The sequence below is a fragment of the Phyllostomus hastatus genome, unplaced genomic scaffold (genome assembly GCF_019186645.2).
Source record: "Phyllostomus hastatus isolate PE091 unplaced genomic scaffold, TTU_PhHast_1.1 phas_contig_98, whole genome shotgun sequence".
In the NCBI taxonomy this organism is placed as follows: Eukaryota; Metazoa; Chordata; class Mammalia; order Chiroptera; family Phyllostomidae; genus Phyllostomus; species Phyllostomus hastatus.
In genome coordinates, this window is record NW_025333999.1 from 2,156,033 (window position 1) to 2,176,870 (window position 20,838).

The 20,838-nt window shown below is 40.8% G+C and overlaps 2 protein-coding genes across 4 annotated transcripts in view; one reads left to right on the top strand and one right to left on the bottom strand.

Annotated features, from left to right (window-relative positions):
• Positions 1 to 20,838, top strand: part of LOC123828256 (adhesion G protein-coupled receptor E2-like) — a 37,746-nt gene that overhangs the window by 12,199 nt on the left and 4,709 nt on the right. For all 3 annotated transcript variants that reach the window (XM_045853055.1, XM_045853056.1, XM_045853057.1), the window contains 9 exons: positions 8,327 to 8,434; positions 8,626 to 8,846; positions 9,029 to 9,208; positions 12,925 to 13,122; positions 13,391 to 13,626; positions 15,752 to 15,818; positions 16,231 to 16,322; positions 17,297 to 17,465; positions 17,551 to 17,661. In XM_045853055.1, the coding sequence (XP_045709011.1) occupies positions 8,327 to 8,434; positions 8,626 to 8,846; positions 9,029 to 9,208; positions 12,925 to 13,122; positions 13,391 to 13,626; positions 15,752 to 15,818; positions 16,231 to 16,322; positions 17,297 to 17,465; positions 17,551 to 17,661 (1,382 nt within the window). The remainder of the gene's footprint in view (positions 1 to 8,326; positions 8,435 to 8,625; positions 8,847 to 9,028; positions 9,209 to 12,924; positions 13,123 to 13,390; positions 13,627 to 15,751; positions 15,819 to 16,230; positions 16,323 to 17,296; positions 17,466 to 17,550; positions 17,662 to 20,838) is intronic.
• Positions 16,436 to 20,838, bottom strand: part of LOC123828271 (adhesion G protein-coupled receptor E2-like) — a 63,866-nt gene continuing 59,463 nt past the window's right edge. Inside the window, 1 exon segment of the mRNA XM_045853086.1 lies at positions 16,436 to 16,963. Coding sequence (XP_045709042.1) covers positions 16,928 to 16,963 — 36 coding nt within the window. The 3' untranslated portion in view covers positions 16,436 to 16,927.

Sequence of the window (20,838 nt, forward strand, 5' to 3'; positions counted from 1 at the left end):
AGCTTAAAAATAAATGAATAAATTATGCAAAGTGAAATAAGTCAGACAGAAACAAATACTGTATGATGTCACTTGTATGTGGAATCTAAAAAACAAACTCATATATACAGAGACCAGGCTGGTGGTTGCCAGAGGCAGGGGGTAAGGGGTGGTTGAAATGGATGAAAGGTCAAAAGCTACAATTTCCAGTCACAGAATAAATAGGTCATGGAGATATGGAGTGCACAGAATGGCAACTATAGTTAATAACTATGTATTACGTATATAAAAGTATCCATTTGAGTACATTTTAAAGGTCCTTATAGCAAATCTTAAAAATTTAGTAACTATGTATAATGACCAATGTTAGTTAGACATATTGTGGTGATCATTTTGCAATATATATGTGTTGAACCATTTGAACATCTGAAAGTAATGTCAATTTATACCTTAATAAAAGAGAAATGAATACAATTATAAATAATATATACTTTCATAATAAAATCAATTATGAACAGATGAAATAAAGATAGTGAAGAATTTAAAATACAAAACACTTCAAAAAGAATAATTTATTTCATTTTAAAGAATATATATTTAATATTACTTGGTATTTAAAATGATTGGTCTTATTGAGGTAAAATTCTCATAACATAAAGGTCACTATTTTAATCAATTGTACAATTCAGTGGCATTTAGTTCATTCAGAGGTATAATCATCACCTCTTCATCGAACATATTTCCGTCACTCCAGAGCCAAACACAGTACCCACTCAGCACTTGCTCCTCATTTCTTCCTCCTCTAGCCCCTGGCAACCACTTACCTGTTTTATGTCTCTATAGATTTGCCTATTTGGGACATTTCATATAAATCAAATCATTAAGTACATTACCCTATTATTTAGCTTCTTTTGCCTAACAATGTTTTCAAGGTTCATCTGTGTTGTAGCATGTATTGTCAACAGATGATACTTGGCACCAATTCAAACACAAACAGGAATCCCCAATTGGGGGTGTGGTAAAGAAGAAAACTACTCAGTGCAAAATAGTTCCGTTGTGGTAGAGCAAGACTGTGAAAACAGAACAGCTGCAGGACAGCCGTGGGGCCAGGCCCCTCTCCAGCCAAACATCTCCTCTGCTCCTCAGTGGTCTGCTCTGCTCTGCTCTGCTCCACAAAGTGCAGGCCTGCTTTACTCCACTTTAGTGAGACACCTTCAGTATTGCAGCTCAGCCAGGGAGACACAGCCCAGGAAATGAGGTGGCTTATATGGACAAAAGTCCCCATTCCCAATTTCTGATTGTTCCCTTCTCATGCAAATGAGGATGCCAAATGCATACAGTTTGATTGATCCAAAGGGTACTTTCCTGATTGGTCAGAATAGAGACTGTCTGATTGGTTGCCACTGGGCAGCCTTGGCTGGATGGGGAAGCCTCAATCCCATTGGTTGAAATAGGATTCCAGGAATCCTTTATAAGGGCTGGCTCTGATGGCAGGCATTTTAGGGCACAGGCAGGCCCTTTAGCACAGAGTCCAGTCTGTGATGTGCAGTTTGCCTGAGAGGGCCCTGCACAGGAATGACTGCTAGGCTTCTGCTTTCCTTTGATTTGAGCCCAGTTAGCTACCAGGAACCCTTCTTAGTAGGTTTCTTTGGTTCCTCAGGGTTCATAGTATCATATTTCTTTCCTTTTTATGGTTGAATAATAGTCCATTGCATATGGACATACCACCTTTTGCTTATCCATTCATCCATTAATACACATGTAGGTTGTTGCCTCCTTTTGACTATTGTGAATAATGCTAATATGAATATTGGTGTACAAGTTTTGTCTGAATAATTTTTTCACCTCTTTAGCGTACATAACAGGATGAAATTTCTGAGTGATGTGGTAATTCTACATTCAACTTTTTTGAGGAACCACAAAACTATTTTTCCAAAATGCCTCTTCCATTTACATTCCCAACAGCAATTTACTAGAGTTCCAGTTTCCACATCCTCAGAAACACTTGTTGCTTCCCTTTTGTTTTGTATTTTTTTATAGCTTTTCTAGTGTATGTGAGGTGACATCTCATTATGGCTTTGTTTTGCATTTCCCTAATGACTAATGCTGTTCAACATTTTTACCTGTCATTTTTGAACATTTGAGTATGTGTTTTGGATAAATGTCTATTCAAGTCCTTTGCCGATTTTTAAATTTTGGTTGTTGAGCTATAAGCATTTGTGGTATATCCTAAGAGGATACCCTATGAGATACATGATTTGCAGCTTTTGTCCCAGTCCATAGGTGGTCTTTTCACATTCTTCATAGTCTTCACTAGTGAACAGATGCTTTGGGTATAATGAAGTCCATTTTATCTACTTTTTTCTTTTCTTGCATGTACATGTGGTATCATATCTAAGAATCCATTTCCAAATTCAACACCATGAAGATTTGCCCTTATATTTTTTCCTAATTGTTCTAGTTTTAGCCCCTAAATATAAGTCTTTGACTCATTTAAGTTAATTTTTTTTAGTGAAGGAGGTAAAGTACCAACTTCTTTTCATGTCTATAGATAACAAGGTGGCCAAACACCATTTGTAGAAGAAACTACTCTTTTTACAGTGAGGGATTTTAGCACCTCTTGTTGAAAATTAATTGACCATAGACAAGCGAGTTTGTTTCTAGACTCTCAATTCCATTTTGATGGTCTATATGTCTGTCCTTATGCTGGTACCATACTGGGGTTTTTTTAGTGTAAATATAATATTTATTTATTTATCAATTATTTTTAAAATTAAAGTTGACATTCAATATTATTTTTATTAGTTTCATGTGTACAGCATACTGGTTAGACATTTATATAATTTACAAAGTGATCCCCTGATAAGTCCAGTACCCACCTGGCACCATACATAGTTATTAAAATATTATCAACTATATTCCCTGTGCTGTACTTTACATTCCTGTGACTATTTTGTAACTACCAATTTGTGCTTCTTAATCCCCCATCCCCTTTTTCACCCAGTCCCTTAATTAAACCTCTCCCCATACAGCAACCATCAGTTTATTCTCTGTATCCATGAGTCACATTCTGTTTTGTTTATTTTGACCTTGATATTCCACATTAAAGTAAAGTCATATGGAATTTGTCTTGCTCTTTCTGACTTATTTGATTTAGCACAATACCCTCTAGGTCCACCCATGTTGTCACAAATGACAAGATTTTATTTTTTTTCTATGGCTTAATAAGATTCCATTGTGTATATGTGACCTCCCCTTTATCTATTCATGTACTGATGGTCACTTAGGCTGCTTCCATATGTTGGCTATCATCAGTAATATTGCAGTGAGCACAGTGGTCCATCTATCTTTTTGAATTACTACTTTGGATTTCTTTGAATAAATACCCAGAAGTTGAATTGCTGAGTCATAAAGCAGTTGTATTGAATTGTTTTTAGAAACTTCTATACTGTTTTCCATGGTGGCTGCACCAATTGTACCACCAACAATGCACAAGGGATTTATTCCACATCTTCACCAAAACTTACTGATTGTTGAGTTATTGATGTGGCCATTATGACAGCTGTGAGGCGGTATTTCATTGTGGTTTTAATTTGTATTTCTCTGATGATTAGTGACATTGAGCACCTTTTCATATGTCAGTTTACCATCTGTACGTCCTCATTGGAGAAATGTCTGTCACATTCTCTGACCATTTCTTAATTGGATTATTCATTTTGTTTTGGTGTTGAGTTGTATGAGTTCTTCATAAATTTTGGATATTAACCCCTTATCAAATGTATCACTAGCAAATATCTTTTCCCAATTCGTAGGCTGTCTTTTTATTTTGTTGATGGTTTACTTTGCTGTGCAAAAACCTTTTTAGTTTGATGGAGTCCCATTTATTTATTTTTTCTTTTGCTTCCTTAGCTTGAGGGGATATATCAAAAAATACTACTGTGAGTAATGTCAGAGAGTTTACTGCCTCCCTTTTCTTTCAGGAGTTTTAAGGTTTTGGGCTTGACACTTAAACCTTTAATCCATTTTTACTTTATTCTCATATATAGTGTAAGAAGATCATCTAGTTTCAATTTTTGGCATGTTTCTGACCAGTTTTCTCAACAGCATTTATTGTAGAAATTGTCTTTACCCCACAAAGGAGGTATATTCTTGCCTCCTTTGTCATAGATTAATTGACCACATAGGTGTGGGTTTACTTCTGAGCTCTCTATCCCATTCCATTGATCTAGATGTCTGTTTTTATGCCAGTACAATGTCGTTTTGATTACTGTAACCTTGTAGAAGAGTTTAATATCAAGTAGCACAATACCACCAACTTTGTTCTTCTTTCTTCAGATTGCTGTGGCTATTCAGGACCTTTTGTGATTCAATATAAATTTTAAAGTTGTTTTTTCTAGTTCTGTGAAAAATGCCATTGATATTTTTGGTCTTTTTAAATAGTAAATTTATCTGAGTGACATTGCTTAATAAGATTACATTGGTTTCAAGTGTACATTTCTGTGATACATGATGTGTATATTGCATTGTGTGCCCACACCCAAAATCAAATCATCTTCTGTCACCACATAATTGACCCCATTTTCCCTTTACTAACTTCCTGTCCCAACTTCCCTCTGATGACCACCATACTGTTGTCTGTGGCTATCAGTTTTTGTTTGTTTGTTCATACATTGCTTTCACTTTTACATCTCACACAAGTGAAATCATATGATTCTTAACTTTTTCTGTACAATTTATTTTGCTGGGCATGATATTCTCAAAGTCCATCCATGTTGTTGCAAATGGCATTTTCTTATGACTGAGTAGTATTCCATTGTGTATATCTCCTACATCTGTATCCAGTCATCTATCAAAGGATGCTTTGGTTGTTTCCATATCTTGGCCACTGTGAATAATGCTGCAGTGCACATAGGGTTGTGTATATCTTTGCAAATAAATGTTTTCAAATGTTTCAGGTAGATACTTAGAAGAGGGGTTGGTGAGTCACGTGGTAACTATTCTCCATTTTTTGCAGAAACTCCATATTGTTTCCCATAGTTGCTGTACAAGTTTACATTCCCTCCAGCTATATATGAGGGTTTCTTTTTCTCCACAGCCTCTCCGGCACTTGTTATTACTTGTCTTATTGATAATGGCCATTCTAACAGGTGTGAGGTGGTATCCCATTATAGTTTTGATTTGCATTTCCCTAATAGCTAGGAAAATTAAGCATCTTTTCTTATATCTGTGGCCATTTGTATGTCTTCTTGGGAGAAGTGTCTGTTCAGATCCTCTGCCCATTCTGTAATTGGATTTTTCATTTGTGTGGCACTGAGTTGTATAAATTCTTTATATATTTTGAATATTAACCCCTTTTGAGAGCCACTGATTGCAAATATCTTCTCCCATTGGTTGCCTTTTTTTTTCTGATGGTTTCATTTGCTGTGCAGAAGCGTTTTGTTTAATATAGTTGCATTCATGTATTTTTCCTTTTCTTGCTTTTGGGGTCAACTTCATAAACTCTCCTCTATGACCAAGGTCCATAAGATTAATACTTATGTTTTCTTCTATGTCATTTATTGTTTCACATCTTATATTTAGGTCTTCGATCCATTTTGAGTTGTGCCTCCATTTTGTTTAGTTCTTCTCTGGAGTTTTCTCTTCTTTCATTTGTGACATGTTTCCTTGTCTCTGCAGTTTGGCTATTTCTGTGTTTGCTTCTATGTATTAGGTAGATCTGCTATGTCTTGCAGACTTGTCAGGGTGGCCTTCTGTAGCATCTGTCCTGTGAGTCCCAAAGGTGCAGTCTCCTTGATTTCTTGAGCTGGGTGCTCCAGGAGTGTCCCTTGTGTGATTTGAGTGTGCCTTCCTATTGTAGTTGACTTTTGATTGCTGTTGGCACATCACTGGGTGGGGTTGACCCTCAGGCTGATTGGCTGTGAGGACTGGCCATGACCACAGTGTATGAACTGATTCCATGTGTAGGGGCTGATTCCATGGTGAGGAATTTGCACCAGTGGGACTCTGGTGTCTGTGGAAACCACCCTTTGGTTGTGCCACTTGTGGAGCTAATCAGGTACTGCTCTGTTGCAGTCTGAAGTCAGTCTTCATGTTGGTTCTGGGGCCAGTGATCAGCACAGGGCCATCCTGTGGGAGCTACAAATCTATCCATGACTGGTAGCTGCTTGTGCTGAGCCTGGAGTCCTGTGGGGGAAGCCTATGAGTTGAGGTCAGCTGCCACCAAGTACTGGGCATGGGCCTCTCACTAAAGGCCAGGGACTACCAAGGACTGCTGCTACATTCCAGCTGTCTGTGAGGCTGAGCTGCTGAATGAGCCTTTGGCTGTGTGGGAGTTGGGTGAGGTGGGGTCTCAGGGAGTCACCAGGATTGAGCAAGTGATTTTCATTAAGTTAATGCAGATTCAGATTTGGCATCAGTGCTGAGCCTTGGGCCATTCAGCAAAAGGCCCAGGGCACAGTGAGACCAGCCACTGCCTGCCTGGGGCCTGTGGACCTTTTGAGAGTTTTTAAGAAAGACTGCAGCATGGGCCAAGGCTGCCTGCCTTACCTCTGAGCAGCCTCCAGCAGTGCATGGGTACATGTCAGCTTCTTGCTGCTGAAAGAGCCTTTGGTGGGGCCTGAGTCGGGTGGGGCAGGGTCTCAGGGAATCCACAAGGTGGGATGAGTTATGTTCACCAGACCAATGCAGACTCAGACTTGGTCGTGTGGGGGAAGGGCTCAACACAGAAAAGGTGGTGCTCACCACCCAGCTGTGTGGGAGGAAGACTCAACACAGAGACAATAGAAGCTGTCCTTCCAGCCCTGACCCTGAAGCCATACAACTTAGTTTCTCCCTGTATATCTCTGGTTCCTCTGGTATCTCCCTCTGCCAGAGCCCAGAGTAAGCGCCTGCGAGTATGTGAGTCTGTGTGCAGACCCTTTAAGAGGACACCTGGCTTTCCAAAAGCCATTCATCTCACCCAGGTCGACAGAATTTCTACTGATTCTCACAGCCAGATATGGGGGCTTTTCTACCCAGCACTGGTACTTCTGACTGGGGAGGCCAGTGTGGGGCTTGGACTCCTCCCTTTTGAGGGGGGACCTCTGCAGCTGAGATGTCTATCTGAGCTCTCAGCTGCTGTACTGTGTGTGCTGCCAGCTCATCTCCATCCCCACCAGTCTTGATGTGGCTTTTTCTTTATTTCCATAGTTATAGGACCTCTGTACAGCTAGCCTTCTCAGGGTTCCCAGCTGATTGTTCTGTAATTTAAAAGTAATTTTGATGTGGTCATGGTGAGTAGAGTGTTTACCTACTTTGCCATCTTGACTGGAACTCAGCACCATACTGCTCTGATTACTTTAGATTGACAGTACGTTTGAAATCAGGAAGTGTGAGTCCTCCAGATTTATTTTTTATTTTTAAGATTGTTTTGAGTATTTGGGACTCTTGCAATACCTTATGAACTTTAAGATGATCTTGTCCCTTTCTGTAAAAAGAAATAAATAAAACGATGTTGCAATATTGATATGGACTAAATTTAGTCTGTAGATCACTGGGAGACTGTTGCCATCTCCAATCCATTAACACAAAATGTCTTTTGATTTATTTACAGTTTAAAATTTTTCTTGATAATATTTGTAGTTTTCCATGTACATATTTTGAACTTTGCTAGATAAAAATATTCCCAATATTTGGTTGAATAATTGTACATCTCTGTATATAAGTGATATTGGTCTACAATTTTATTTTCTTGTGATGTCTTTACTTGACTTTGATCTCAGGGTAATGGTAACTCCTTAGAATAGAATTCTAAGTCACAGAATTACTCAGCATTCCTTCCTCTTCTATTTTATGGAGAATTTTACAAAGGATTTAGTGTTAATTCTTTCATAAATGGCTGGTAGAACTCACTAATGAAGCCATCAGTTATGAGCTCTATATTTTGAGAAGTTTTTGATTACTGGTTCAATCTATTTACCTGTTATATGTCTGTTCTAACTTCTTATTTCTTATTAATTCAGTGTTGGTAGTTTGTGTGTCTCTAAGAACTTCTATATTTCATCTAGGTTATTTAAGCTGTTGAATGGCTGTTCATAATATTCTTTCATAATTCTTTGTAAATCCCTAACATATATATGCTATTATTATGTATACCAAATATTATGTGCAATATTGTTATGTGTGCCAAATAATACCATTATTTAAAATAATACCTATTATTCAATATATAAATATGATGTTATATAATATAGATATTTTATATAGATTATTTATATAATATATTAAATATCTATAATAGGGTATTATAGCAGCCATTGCAAGTGCAATTACTAATCTAACTCCCTTATGTAACTCCCACAATGCACAGAACTGTCCCTGAAGGTAAAGGAGCAAGGACAAAGGAATGTCAGCTTGAGTGTCAATAAAGCAAAGATGCTGCTGAACTGGGATACAGTTCAGGAATCTGGGGATGCAGGTAATGGTTGAGATGGGGAGAAGGTCACTGAGATTTCACAGTGGGACAAAATGCCCAAGGATGGGACAAATGGAAAATTGAAGTCTAAAAAAAAGTGAGGGCTATGGTGGGTCCACAAGGAAAGAGTCTACCTGAAGAAGAAGAGGTCCTATTGGGCACCCCAAGATGTCAACCTTAACCTTGCCCTGCAGGCCCTTCTGTGGTGGGCCTTATCTCTACTCCAGGGATGGGCAAGTTGCTGGCAGGGGCCCCCCTTGTGCTGGAAACTGAGGGACCAGAAGTTCTGCATGAGACACACACAGGCTTGCTGCAGGGGGTCTCCCCAGTCCTGCTCTCAGATGTCATCTCTGTCTTTGTGAGCAACAACAACACCCAGAACCTCAGCTCCCCAGTCACCTTTGTCTTTGAGCATGTGAGTCCTGTGGGATGGGTCTGTGGGTGTGGAAGAGGCCCGGGTCTTGGCACAGTCTTGGGGCTCCAGGGGCTTCCCCATGGGTGCATCATCTCCCCAGGAAAGCCTTTCAGAAGCGAGATCTGGGTCAGCATTTCTGGGCACCAGAACCACCAGCTCATACCTGTGCCCTGTTCCTACAGTCAGTGACCCCTGGGCCAAGGCAACAGGTGCTCTGTGTCTTCTGGGAGCATGGCCAGAATGGAAGCGGTTATTGGTCCACCAAAGGTTGCAGGATGGTGGGCTCCAGAGACACCAGCACCACCTGCCAATGCACCCACCTCAGCAGCTTTGTGGTCCTCATGGCCCAGTATGACGTGCAGGTGAGAGACCTAAGAGAAGGTGAATTCAATGTCTATTGCTGTGTAATAAATGCAGACAGATGTCCCACCTTTAAACACACACACACACACACACACACACACACACACACACACACAAATTTGTTATCCTGAAGAATCCTCAGGTCGACCATCTAACACAGTGTAGCTGGGTTGTCTACTCCAGGTCTCACAAGCTTGTAATGACTGTGTCTGCCAGACCTGTAATCTCATCTGAGTTTAGGAGTTCTCCTCTAAGCTCCCTGGGTTCTGGCAGAATTCAGCTCCTTGCAGTTGTAGGACTGATTTCTCACATCTTTACTAGCTGGAAGTAGGGGGCCACACCCAGCTCTGGGGGCTACCTGCATTCCTTCCCATGCAGCCCTCTCCTCTCCTCATTCTCCCACAGTATATCAGTATTCCTACCTGGAGGCCAGCAGGAGAAGCCCCCTCACATGAAAACTCAAAGTTTGAATCACTTTTTTCAAGAGCTGAGATCAGTTAAGAGCTCATCTGATTAGGTCTGACCCACCCAAGATGAACTCCCTCTCTTCAAGTCAGTTGACTGTGGATCTGAACCAGACTGCCTTCACAGAAGCACCCAGATGGCATTGGACTGACAACCTGGGAGCAGTTATGCATACACATGTGGGTAGGGTTATGGTTGTCAACTAAGATTCTGCCTACCAAAAGGATCTTCAGGACAGCAGTAATCAGGGGCAGCAGAAAGGAGGATATGGTGATGGCAGAGGTCAGAGAGGGCCGGGGAATCCAGTGAGTACAGGTGAGTTAGTGGCTGTGTTTGCCTCCTCCCCTGCCCAGTTGAGCTGGTTACTTCTCTAGTTCAATAAAACCAGAAGCTTGCTCAGGAGACTTCAGGTAAGGGGGCATTTACTGAAATAAATGTGGCACCCACATGAAAATAACCATGAAAAAGATAACAGCCACATGGCCAGATCTCACAGAAGCTTCCAGAAGTGTGAACAACACTACATGACCATGTTTCCTCTGGCCACATCACTAGATAACACAATATTTATACTTGTATTGACATACCATTTTATATTTGCTGAAGACTTAAAACATTTGTGTTTTGGAGTTCCAGCCAAGATGGAGTCATAGGTAGAAACCCTTCACTTCCCCTCACAAGCAAAAGGACAATAACAACCAACCTAAAATCAATAAACAACCAAAAATGCCAGGAAATCAAAGTGCATGGAACTCCAACAACCAAGGAATTAAGAAAAAATCAACCAGAATAACCAAACCAGTAAGGCAGACCACTTAGGCAGACTCAGAAAAACCATGGCAAGGTGGCTGGGGGGCAGGGCTGACCACCTCAGAAGAGCTGCACAGAAAGGGCAGACTTAAGGGGAAAACTGAGACTTAGAACTGACTGTGGGCTACAGGTTGGGATTGTGGCAGTGAGAGATACTTCCAGTCTGACACGGGAGTCTGTTGGAAAGTGCACTGGAGATAAACAAGCAAGCTGCATTGTTCCCTCTCTGGCCCTTCCCCCACAAGCAGCACAGCAAAGAGGGTTGCCCCACCCAGGTGAATACCTAAGGCCCCACCCCTTACAACTTAGCAGGTGCACCAAGACAAAGAAATATGACCCAAAAGAAAGAACACAGCAAAACCTCAGAACTAATCGATGAGGAGATTGCCAACCTAACTGATGGAGAATTTAAAGCCCTGGTAATCAAAATGCTCACAGAACTGATTGAGGTTGGTTAAAAAATGAAAGAACAAATGAAAGATACCCAAAATGAAATAAAGCAAAATATTCAGGGAACCAACAGTGACAGGAAGGAAACCAGAATTCAAAGCAACAATTTGGAACAAAAGGAAGAAATAAACTTCCAACTGGATCAGAACAAAGAAACAAGAATCCAAAAAAATGAAAAGAGGCTGAGGATTCTCTGGGACAACCTGAAACATTCCAATATCCAAATTGTAGGGGTGCCAGAAGAAGAAGAACAACAACAAGAAATTGAAAACTTATTTGAACAAATAATGAAGGCAAACTTCCCCAATCTGGAAAAGGAAATAGACTTCCAGGAATTCCAGGAAGCCCAGAGAGTCCCAAAGAAGTTGGACCCAAAGAGGAACACACCAAGGCACATCATCATTAAGTTACCCAAGATTAAATATAAAGAGAGAATCCTAAAAGCAGCAAAAGAAAAAGAGACAATTACCTACAAAGGAGTTCTCATAAGGCTATCAGCTGATTTCTCAAAAGAAACCTTGCAGGCAAGAAGGGGCTGGAAAGAAGTATTTGAAGTCATGAAAGGCAAGGCCCTACATCAAAGATTGCTATCCAGCAAAGTTTTCATTTAGAATGCAAGGGCAGATAAAGTGCTTTCCAGATAAGGTTAAGTTAAAGGAGTTCATCATCACCAAGCCCTTCTATATGAAATGTTAAAGGGACTTATCTAAGAAAAAGAAGATAAAAAGTATGAACAATAAAATGACAACAAACTCACAACTATTAACAAATGAACTTAAAAGAAAAGAAAAACAATGAAAACAAAAACTAAGCAAACAACCAGAACAGAAACAGAATCAGAGAAATGGATATCACACAGAGGAAGGTCAGTGGGGAGGGGGAAGTGAGGGCGGTCGGGGAGAAACGGTACAGGGAAGAAGCATAATCAGTAGGCACAGAATAGATGGGGAGAGATAAAAATGGTATAGGAAACAGAGGACTCAAACAACTTATGTGTACAACCCATGGACATGAACTAAGGGGAGGAGGGAATGGTGGAGGGTTGGGGGTTAGGATAGACAGGAGACAGAGGATGAAAAATGGGAAAACTGTAATAACATAATCAATAAAAAACACTTTAAACAAATAAAAATATTTGTGTTTCAAATTCCAACAGAATGAGAGAGAAACACTGAAGATTCTCATCTCATTCCCCTAACCCCAACACCTAGTTCCTCTTGCCTCAACCAACCAAAGTTGTTAGTTTCTCCTGCAATTTTCTGTGGATATTTTACACATACAGGGTGGGTCAAAAGTAGGCGTCCAGTTGTCTGTGTGGAGAATAACACAATATAATAAGTAGTAATAGAAGAATAAATGCTGCATTTCAGGTACTCACAACCTATTTTGTAAACCTATTTTGCCCTACCCTGTGTAAAAGTAATGCAGGTACTTGTTCTTTGGTCTTCTTCTTCTCAAAGACTTGGTGCTGTGTTTTTTTCACTGTTGTGCAAATTGTGTTTTATTTATTACATCTAGGAAACTTTCTATTCTAGCCTACAAAGAGACACTTTATTACCTTTATTGCCACATACCGTTTTGTTCTGTGAATGCACCATAAATTATACATGAACCTCTCATAGTGGGGTTTTGATCATCTCCTAATAAATAATGTTGTAATTATCTACACACAATTCATTGTTCTCACATGATAACCTACAGCTTAGTCATGCCAAAATGTGCAAAGGAAAATAAACCCTGTGAATTCCAAGGATCGGTCTTGAGTGAGGACTCTCGTATACCTCAATTTTCCAGCATCTGAATGAATTAGCTCAGAACCCTAGAAAATTCTAACAATACCCCAAAATATCTAAAATTTACCTGGTTCCACCTCCATTCCTAATTTGTTTGTACCTCCACCACACAAACACACAAAAAAAACTAAAAATGGTGGAAGGGTCAATTCCCTAGGGCAGGAAAGCATGACTGAGATCTCTTTGCTGGGTCCTAGGAGGAGGATCCCGTCCTGGCTGTGATCACCCACATAGGGCTGAGCCTCTCTCTGCTGTGCCTCCTCCTGGCAGCCCTCACCTTCCTGCTGTGCAAAGCCATCCAGAACACCAGCACCTCCCTCCACTTGCAGCTCTGCATCTGCCTCTTCCTGGCCCACATGCTCTTCCTCACGGCCATTGACAGAACAGAGATTAAGGTACTGACATCCCCAAGGACCCTTGTCCTGCCCAGGAGATGTAGAGTTCATGTGGCCATGCTGCATTGGATGCCTTAATAAAATGTCCTTGGGTTCTGGGAAGGTTAGAGTTGTGAGTAGCCAATTTCACATTGACTGATGCAACGGGATGACAGATCCTCTCTCGACAATTCCTTCATAAACAGAGTTCTCTTTGAGGTATAGGACAGGTTCCAAGGCCATGCTCCACCCTGACAATCCCACCTGGTGACTCTGACTTCTCCCCCAGGTGCTGTGCGCCATCATCGCGGGTGCCTTACACTACCTCTACCTGGCCTCCTTCACCTGGATGCTGCTTGAGGGCCTGCACCTCTTCCTCACTGCACGCAACCTGATGGTGGTCAACTACTCCAGCGTGAGCAGATTCATGAAGAAGTTCATGTTCCTTGTGGGCTATGGAGTCCCGGCTGTCATTGTGGCCATTTCTGCAGCATCCAGGCCTCAACTTTATGGAGCATCTGCCCGGTAAATTAAAGTTCACACTGGTCTTATCTTCTCCACATGACCAAGGCCAGCAGAGAACCTATGTAGTACTTTACTTTCACTAGAATATGATAAACAGAGAAAAAGACAGTAATCACCCAAAGATATCTTCCTGGTTTCATGATTACATTCTGTGAAAGAAATGTTTTTAAGAACTTAAAATTTCATTGATTTAAATATTAATTATGTAGTATGTTAATTATATATTTATATAATGTTGATTGTATTATATTAAAAACTAACACTATCATAATAATGAACACTAACAATTATAAGTTAATATATTGATAAAATAAATGAGCTGGTATATATCTTTTAGATTTAATGATTTTAATCAATTATTTAAATCAATTCTATGTTAATGACTCTATTACATTAACAAACATGGTACATAATATTAATCCCTTCTTGTATATTAGTAAATGTATATTAATATAATATTCACTACATTTATGTTTCAAATCTTCTAGAAAGCAAACTGGAAATGAAGGAATGGCATTGGTTGGTGTAACTTCTCTCTTTAGTTTAAAAGAAAAAAGGATGATTTAGAAAATAAAATTGTGATGAGCAGAGCTAAGATTTAGAGATGGCTTCTGACATGCAATCATTGTTCTGAACAGTTTTCACGTACTCAAGTCTTCCTCCCAACAACCCACTGGGGCAGAAACCAGTGTTATACAAGTTTTGTGGATGAGGAAACTGGGGCACGGAGATGACTGACATGATCCAGATCACACAGCTGGTTGGTGGCAGAGCCAGGACCAAATCCAGACAGTGTGTCATTTACATATTCCTATGCTGATAAAATTAATGTTTGCTGACATCAGAGGAGCCCTGGCCAGCTGGCCCTTCTATATAATTTGCACCAAAGTCAGCAGATCTTATCTCCAAAAGCCACAGAGTAAATATTGCAGCTTTGTGTACCATGTGGTCTCTGTTGCAACTACTCACCCCTGTCCTTGTAGCACAAGAGCCACTGTAAACAATATGGAAAGGGAATGAGTGCAACTGTGTTCCAGTAAAACACATGTACAAAGTCAGGTGGTATCCCCATTGCCCCACAGGGTGCAGTGTACAAACACAGCCTCAGTAGTGTTTGCTTTGAGTCTCCTGGTGGGTCCATTTAACTCCATGGTCCTCACACCTCCCAATTCATTCACAAGCATATCACTTGGGATCATTTCCAGTTCTATCATTTCTATTACTGTGGCCTTGAGTTACTATGTTTTCTCAAGCATCATATGCCAACCTGTGATCACTTGAGTCTCAATGTTGTCATGAGGAATAAATTATATAATGCACATGAGACTGAATCACTACTATCAGTCTATTGTTATATTTTTATTGTCATTTGTCATGTCCCCAAATTTTCTTACCTACTTTACACCTTCTAATGGTTCACATATCAGAATGAGCACAATCAGTCCTCTCAGGGACCCTTCCCAACTACATGAACCTCCTATACCCCAGACTAGGCTATTGCTCCAGCTACCTGTTCTCATAGCTCCTCACACTTGATCACAAAACTCATCATCTTGATTGTTCCTAGTGTCTAATTGGTGACCTTCCCACCCAGTTGGGGCCTCCCTGAGGACTGAGACCAGTCTGTCTTAATTGCAACTGGTACTTCAGGTCAATCACAGGTGCTAATACAGAGGAGACACAGTATTTGTCAAATAAATTATCAATTAATTCATTGATATTCTTGATTTTTCATTTTAAAATGTATATACTTGTCTGTCAGTATATTTCAGGTCCAGGACTTAAAAAACCTTTTTGGAAGCAAAAACCTGATAAGTTTGAAGATATGTAAACAACCAGTACTATCACATACATCAAGGACACACCCAAAATATCAGTTATGAAAGATAAATAAGATAAAGAAATCTATACAACATGGTGCCTGTAATTAATAATACTGTACTATATACTTAAAATTTACTAAGAGGGTAGGTCTTAGCATAAATGTTCTTACCAAAAAAACAATATTAATATTAACATTAAAGGAGGCAGAAGAAAATGTGGGAGGTGAAGGATTTGTTAATTTATTCATTGTTTATCCACAAAGGCAACTATGTTCTTCAATCCCTTTCTATCTCTGTCCTAGATGCTGGCTCCACACACAACAGGGATTTGTATGGACTTTCCTTGGCCCCATCTGCATCATCATCTCTGTGAGTAAAGGATGGCATCAGAGTATCCCTTCTGCTCAGCTAAGGGTCAATCAAAGAGCAGGTGTAGAAAAGGGGTAACAGGCAGGATGAGCAAACATTCTGGTTTTCTCAGGACCAATAGGGCTTACAGAAGGCAAAATATCTGGTTTAAAACAATGATGCAAAGGTTTCCTGAGACATTGGACTTTTAGTGCTGAAATGTGGGAATTCCTCTGTAAACTGTGTAAACTGGAAGTTGGTTACTCCACTTACAGGACAAAAGGGACCAAGACTTACTGAATGGGTGGTCACTTTTTCTATGACTGCTATGAAATGTGAAAGCTTCTTACCTGTTGGGTTAGGTGTTCAATGAGCTAGGAAGAAGCTATACAAACGTGGCATGTATTCAATATGCCTTGTGGGGTTCCTGCAGATTAACTGGGCTTTCTTTCTGATGACCATCTGGATTGTGAAAAACAAGCTCTCCTCCCTCAACAAGGATGTGTCCACCCTCCAGAACACGAGGTGAGATGGGTCAGAGGGGCACACCGCCCCACACAAAGCAGGGTCCAGGAGCAAGGCCCTATAGTCCCAATTTCCTGGTGTTCTTTCACAGGGATTCTGAGGAGACAGGAGGAGAAAGGCAACCACCCTCCCTGGAAACCTGCTCAAATACTGTGCTTTTTCTGCTGAAATGCAAGCCAAAAATATTTCATTTCTTCATAAATCCAACATGAAATTACCTAGTTACAAAGATACTGACTTTGTTCTGTAAAATGTGGATTACTTCCATGGCCCTATGAAAATATCCAAAAAACATTTACATCTTTATAAAACTCGTAGGAAATCACCTACCTGTTCCCAGAACCCAGCACTCAACTTCATGCCCACACCTTCATGGAGCCTCTTTCCTCTGTCCTCTTCACTCCTACACCTGCTAAAATCAGGTTCTTTACGCACATACCACATCTTCTGAAAGGCTTGGGATGTCCTTTGCTTTCCCCAACTTTACACAGAATGAATGGTCTCTATTCTGAGCAAAACATACCTGGGGGTAGCTCATGAAGAGAGAGAAGACAGGACCAGTACTGGATGGGACCCAGGCAGAGGTACTTTACACATCACAAATATTATAAGTGGCCATTTCTTCTATGAAACTGCAAGGTCTGTGAAGACAGAAATTGTCTTTCATATTTTTAAACCCAAGACCCAGCACAGAGTCAGGTACATAGAACATCGTCAGTAATGTCAGTTGAATGAAGTTGGGGGCATTCATAATACATCATGATCATTTTGAAACCCATATTATGAATTATCACTACTTCAGTCCAAGTCAAAATACCATCACAGTTCCTAATTGCATTTTTTTAGAGAATCATTGAGAGTAAAAATCAAAGTGGGTCACAATTCAGTCACATGCATCCATGGGGTGGAGATGAGAGTGGCCTTTATTCTGTTGCTCTTGGTACACCATAAGCTGCCCTTCTCCTTCTACCCAGGATGCTGACATTTAAAGCAATGGCCCAGCTCTTCATCTTGGGCTGCACGTGGTGTCTGGGAGTCCTGCAGCTGGGCTCAGCTGCCCGTGCCATGGCCTATCTCTTCACCATCATCAACAGCCTGCAGGGCGTCTTCATCTTCCTGGTGTACTGTCTCCTCAGCCAGCAGGTACCACAGTCCAACTCTCACCCAGGACCCTTTCTATTCTCAGTCCTCTCAGTGAGCTGACTCAGAGCATGCTTTGCCTCTACAGGTCCAGGAGCAATACAGACAGTGGTTGAAAGGCATCAAGAAAACCAAAGCAGACTCTGGGAAGTACACCCTCTCCAGCATGGCCATGTCTGAAGCTTCCAAAGACAATGTGGTAGGTCTTGCATTGCTCCCAGAGCCCTTCACAAACTGATCCACTCAAGTAGCTCATGCCCATCATACTGGACAACCTGTGTGTATAGCAGGAGATGCCCTAGCACAGCTCCCACTACCCTCACTTTTGGGCTCACTCCAAGGCATCTTCTTGTCATGGATAGAGGTCTTCCCATACTTTCACTCACTGTGTTTCTGTGCTCATCTTAACCTTGCAGATGATTATCTTCTCAGTCCCCATGTGTGTAGAACACCCACTTTCTGTGACATAGTACATGTGGTTTTTAATCTTACAGAGTGAGCATATGACATAAAAACTTCCTCATAAGCAGAGAGAGAAGCTATGGTCAGCTCAACAAGCAGGAAACTAGTGATGTGAAGCTGTGATGCTCAAAGTGTACAGTCACAGCACCACCCTTTGTCCCAAGTCATTCCAGGCTCCTCTCTATATGAAGAACAACAAACACATGGTACATGTCATCACAACAGTCAGGGAAATAGGTGTTAGGTTGGATTTCAGACTTTCCATCAGATTCTGCTACCACTTCTCATGTTTTCAACATACATGAATAATGCAAAGCCAGGATGAAGAATTGCAGAGGGCTGAGGAGAGGTCCTGGCAATGGCAATGAACATTTGTACCTTCTGGTTAACAAAACCTTGTCTCATGCTTTCTTTCACATGTTCTTCACATCTGCACTTGGAGATAAGTACTACTATGTTCCCACTTGGTAGGTGAACAAAGTGGGACTCGCAGGATCTATATGAATTGTGCAAGGTTTTCAGACAATTTGTTTTTTTCTCCCAAATTTCATGGACCCACCACGGTGCCTGCCAAGCCTTATGCATTTTACTCATCCACTTGTTTGTCCAACATTCTACCACTGCTCTTTCCAAAATTCTTCACTCCTCAAAAAGCCTCAATCCTCTCCCTCCCCTTCCCAGCAAAAGTTTATACCAGTCTCTTTTATAGCAAATGAAGTCAGCAGGATGAAGCAAAGTCAACTTTGTGCTCTCAAAATACCAGGCACTCGACACCTGGTTCATTCCCTCCTCATGCAATCCTATTGCCACAGACAAAATGTGCTTCTGGATATTAAGGCTAATCTTTATTCCATTTTGGTTCCCTATATTCTTGATTTCCCTTACTTTACTTTACTTTACTTTACTTTACTGTTCATACATTCTCTCTCTGATCCTTGCACAGTCTCACCTTCTCAACAGCATCCTTTCCACCTTTATTGCAACATGGGAAATCTCTATCTTAATGCAAATTATTAAAGGTATACACTTAGTTCCTCCCTCTCCTTCATCACACAATCAAAACTGGCATTTGCCTCCACCATTCCTGCAAAACAGCTTTCTCTTAAGTCTGCAATGATCTTCATACCAATGGATAAAATAAATATTGTTTGTCCTCTTGTTTCTGGAGAAACCCTGATTCCTCTCACCAACACAATAAAAAATTACAGGTCAGTGAACCTATTAGCATGCACACAAAGTTTATTAGTGCTAAGTTCTAGTGGGAAAGCAAAAGCAAGGGTGGCAAAAGCACAGTATGCAGGGATTGGGTGACTGGCACCTGGGTGTCCAGAGGCCAGGTGTCCAGGGGGCAGGTGGCCAAAAAGGGTTGGGTCCTTTGTGCTTAAGACTTATATAGTTGGCAAGGTGGGTTTGAGGGAATTACATTTTAATTGGTGGGTAAAAGTGGTTCCAATTTTCTGTGACTGCTCACATGTAGATAGGGGTGGGGACCTGTTAGTCTGAATCCTTATCTTGCTCTGGACTCTATTTGTCCCTTTTGTACAAGACAGGAGGCAGACAGTTAACCAAAGTTGTTTTAGGGGCTTTGGGGGCACTGTAGTTCCCCTCCCCTTACCCCTTCTAAGACTTGGGATGAATACACGGTCTCAAGGTTTTCCTTTTCCCAGTTAGTGGAGATGATACACAGAGACTTTCAAGGGCTCCCCACTGTATTATCATAGTTTACTTGTGTTGTTCAGAATACCTGGCAGCTTTATCAGACCAGGCTCAGGATTACTGGGTTAATGGGTGAGACACATCTTCCTTTGCTTTTAGTCACCTGTGTTAAGTTCTTTGTTAGACTGCAACAGTAAGGACCCTGCCTTTATTTCCCCTCTGGCCACTGATTCCACTGTAACACTCAGTACTACTAGATGCTGTGGTTACTGCCTCCACCATGAAACTTCTCTTTTGTCCCTAGCTTCTATATCACATCCCTGGCATTCTCCCTTTCTGGATGAGCTTTCTTCATCTTCTTTAGATTCCATTTATTCTACCTAATTTTGTTTTAGTAGCACTTCCATTATCACCTTACAGCCTCCTTATAGACAATCTTGTCTACAAGGCAAGGCACTCAATGAGCCACACAGAAGGAAATGATGGCCAAATATATTTCTATAGCTCTGAGTGGTAACTACGTAGCTATGATCCCCAGACATACTCTTCCCAAATGCCTGCTTAACATTTCTATTTAGATATCTCAGAAGCATCCCAACATGGCAATAGAAGAATTTATCTTTTTTTTGTTTACCAACTTACTCCTCTTCAGGGTTTCTCATCTCTTTGAGTGGCATCTCCATTCATCACATTGTACCAGTCATGACCTGGAAAATCCTTACCATTATTCTCTTCCCTCCCCTGTTCTGCACCAAATTGGTTCATTGCTAAACCATGCTAGTATTTCCTTCTCAGCTGTCACAGATCTGCCTTGTTGACACCAACTCCAACATCTCCTTCCTAAACCCAGCTGTCATCCTCACTTGGCTGGTTTCCCCCATCTACTCTTCTCCTTCTTCCAGTAGTTGCTCACATAAAAGTCAGTTTTCTTCACAAAAGAAATATTTGATATACTACCATGCAGTATAAAAGTCCCTAAAGTGGTTCCCCAATTCTACTAGAAGCAAGATAAAATACATAAGGTTTCCAATTTCCTCCACATCCTTATCAAAACTTGCTGTAGTTAGCTGTTTTTTTTTTTAATCTTCACCTGAGGACATGCTTATTGATTTTACAGACAGGAGAAAGGAAGGAGAAAGAGAGGGAGAGAAATATCATTGTGAGGGAGAAACGGATCAGTTGCCTCTCTCATATATCTCAACCAGTGGTCAAACCCACAGCCTTTTGGCTTAGGGGACAACACTTCAATCAACTGAGC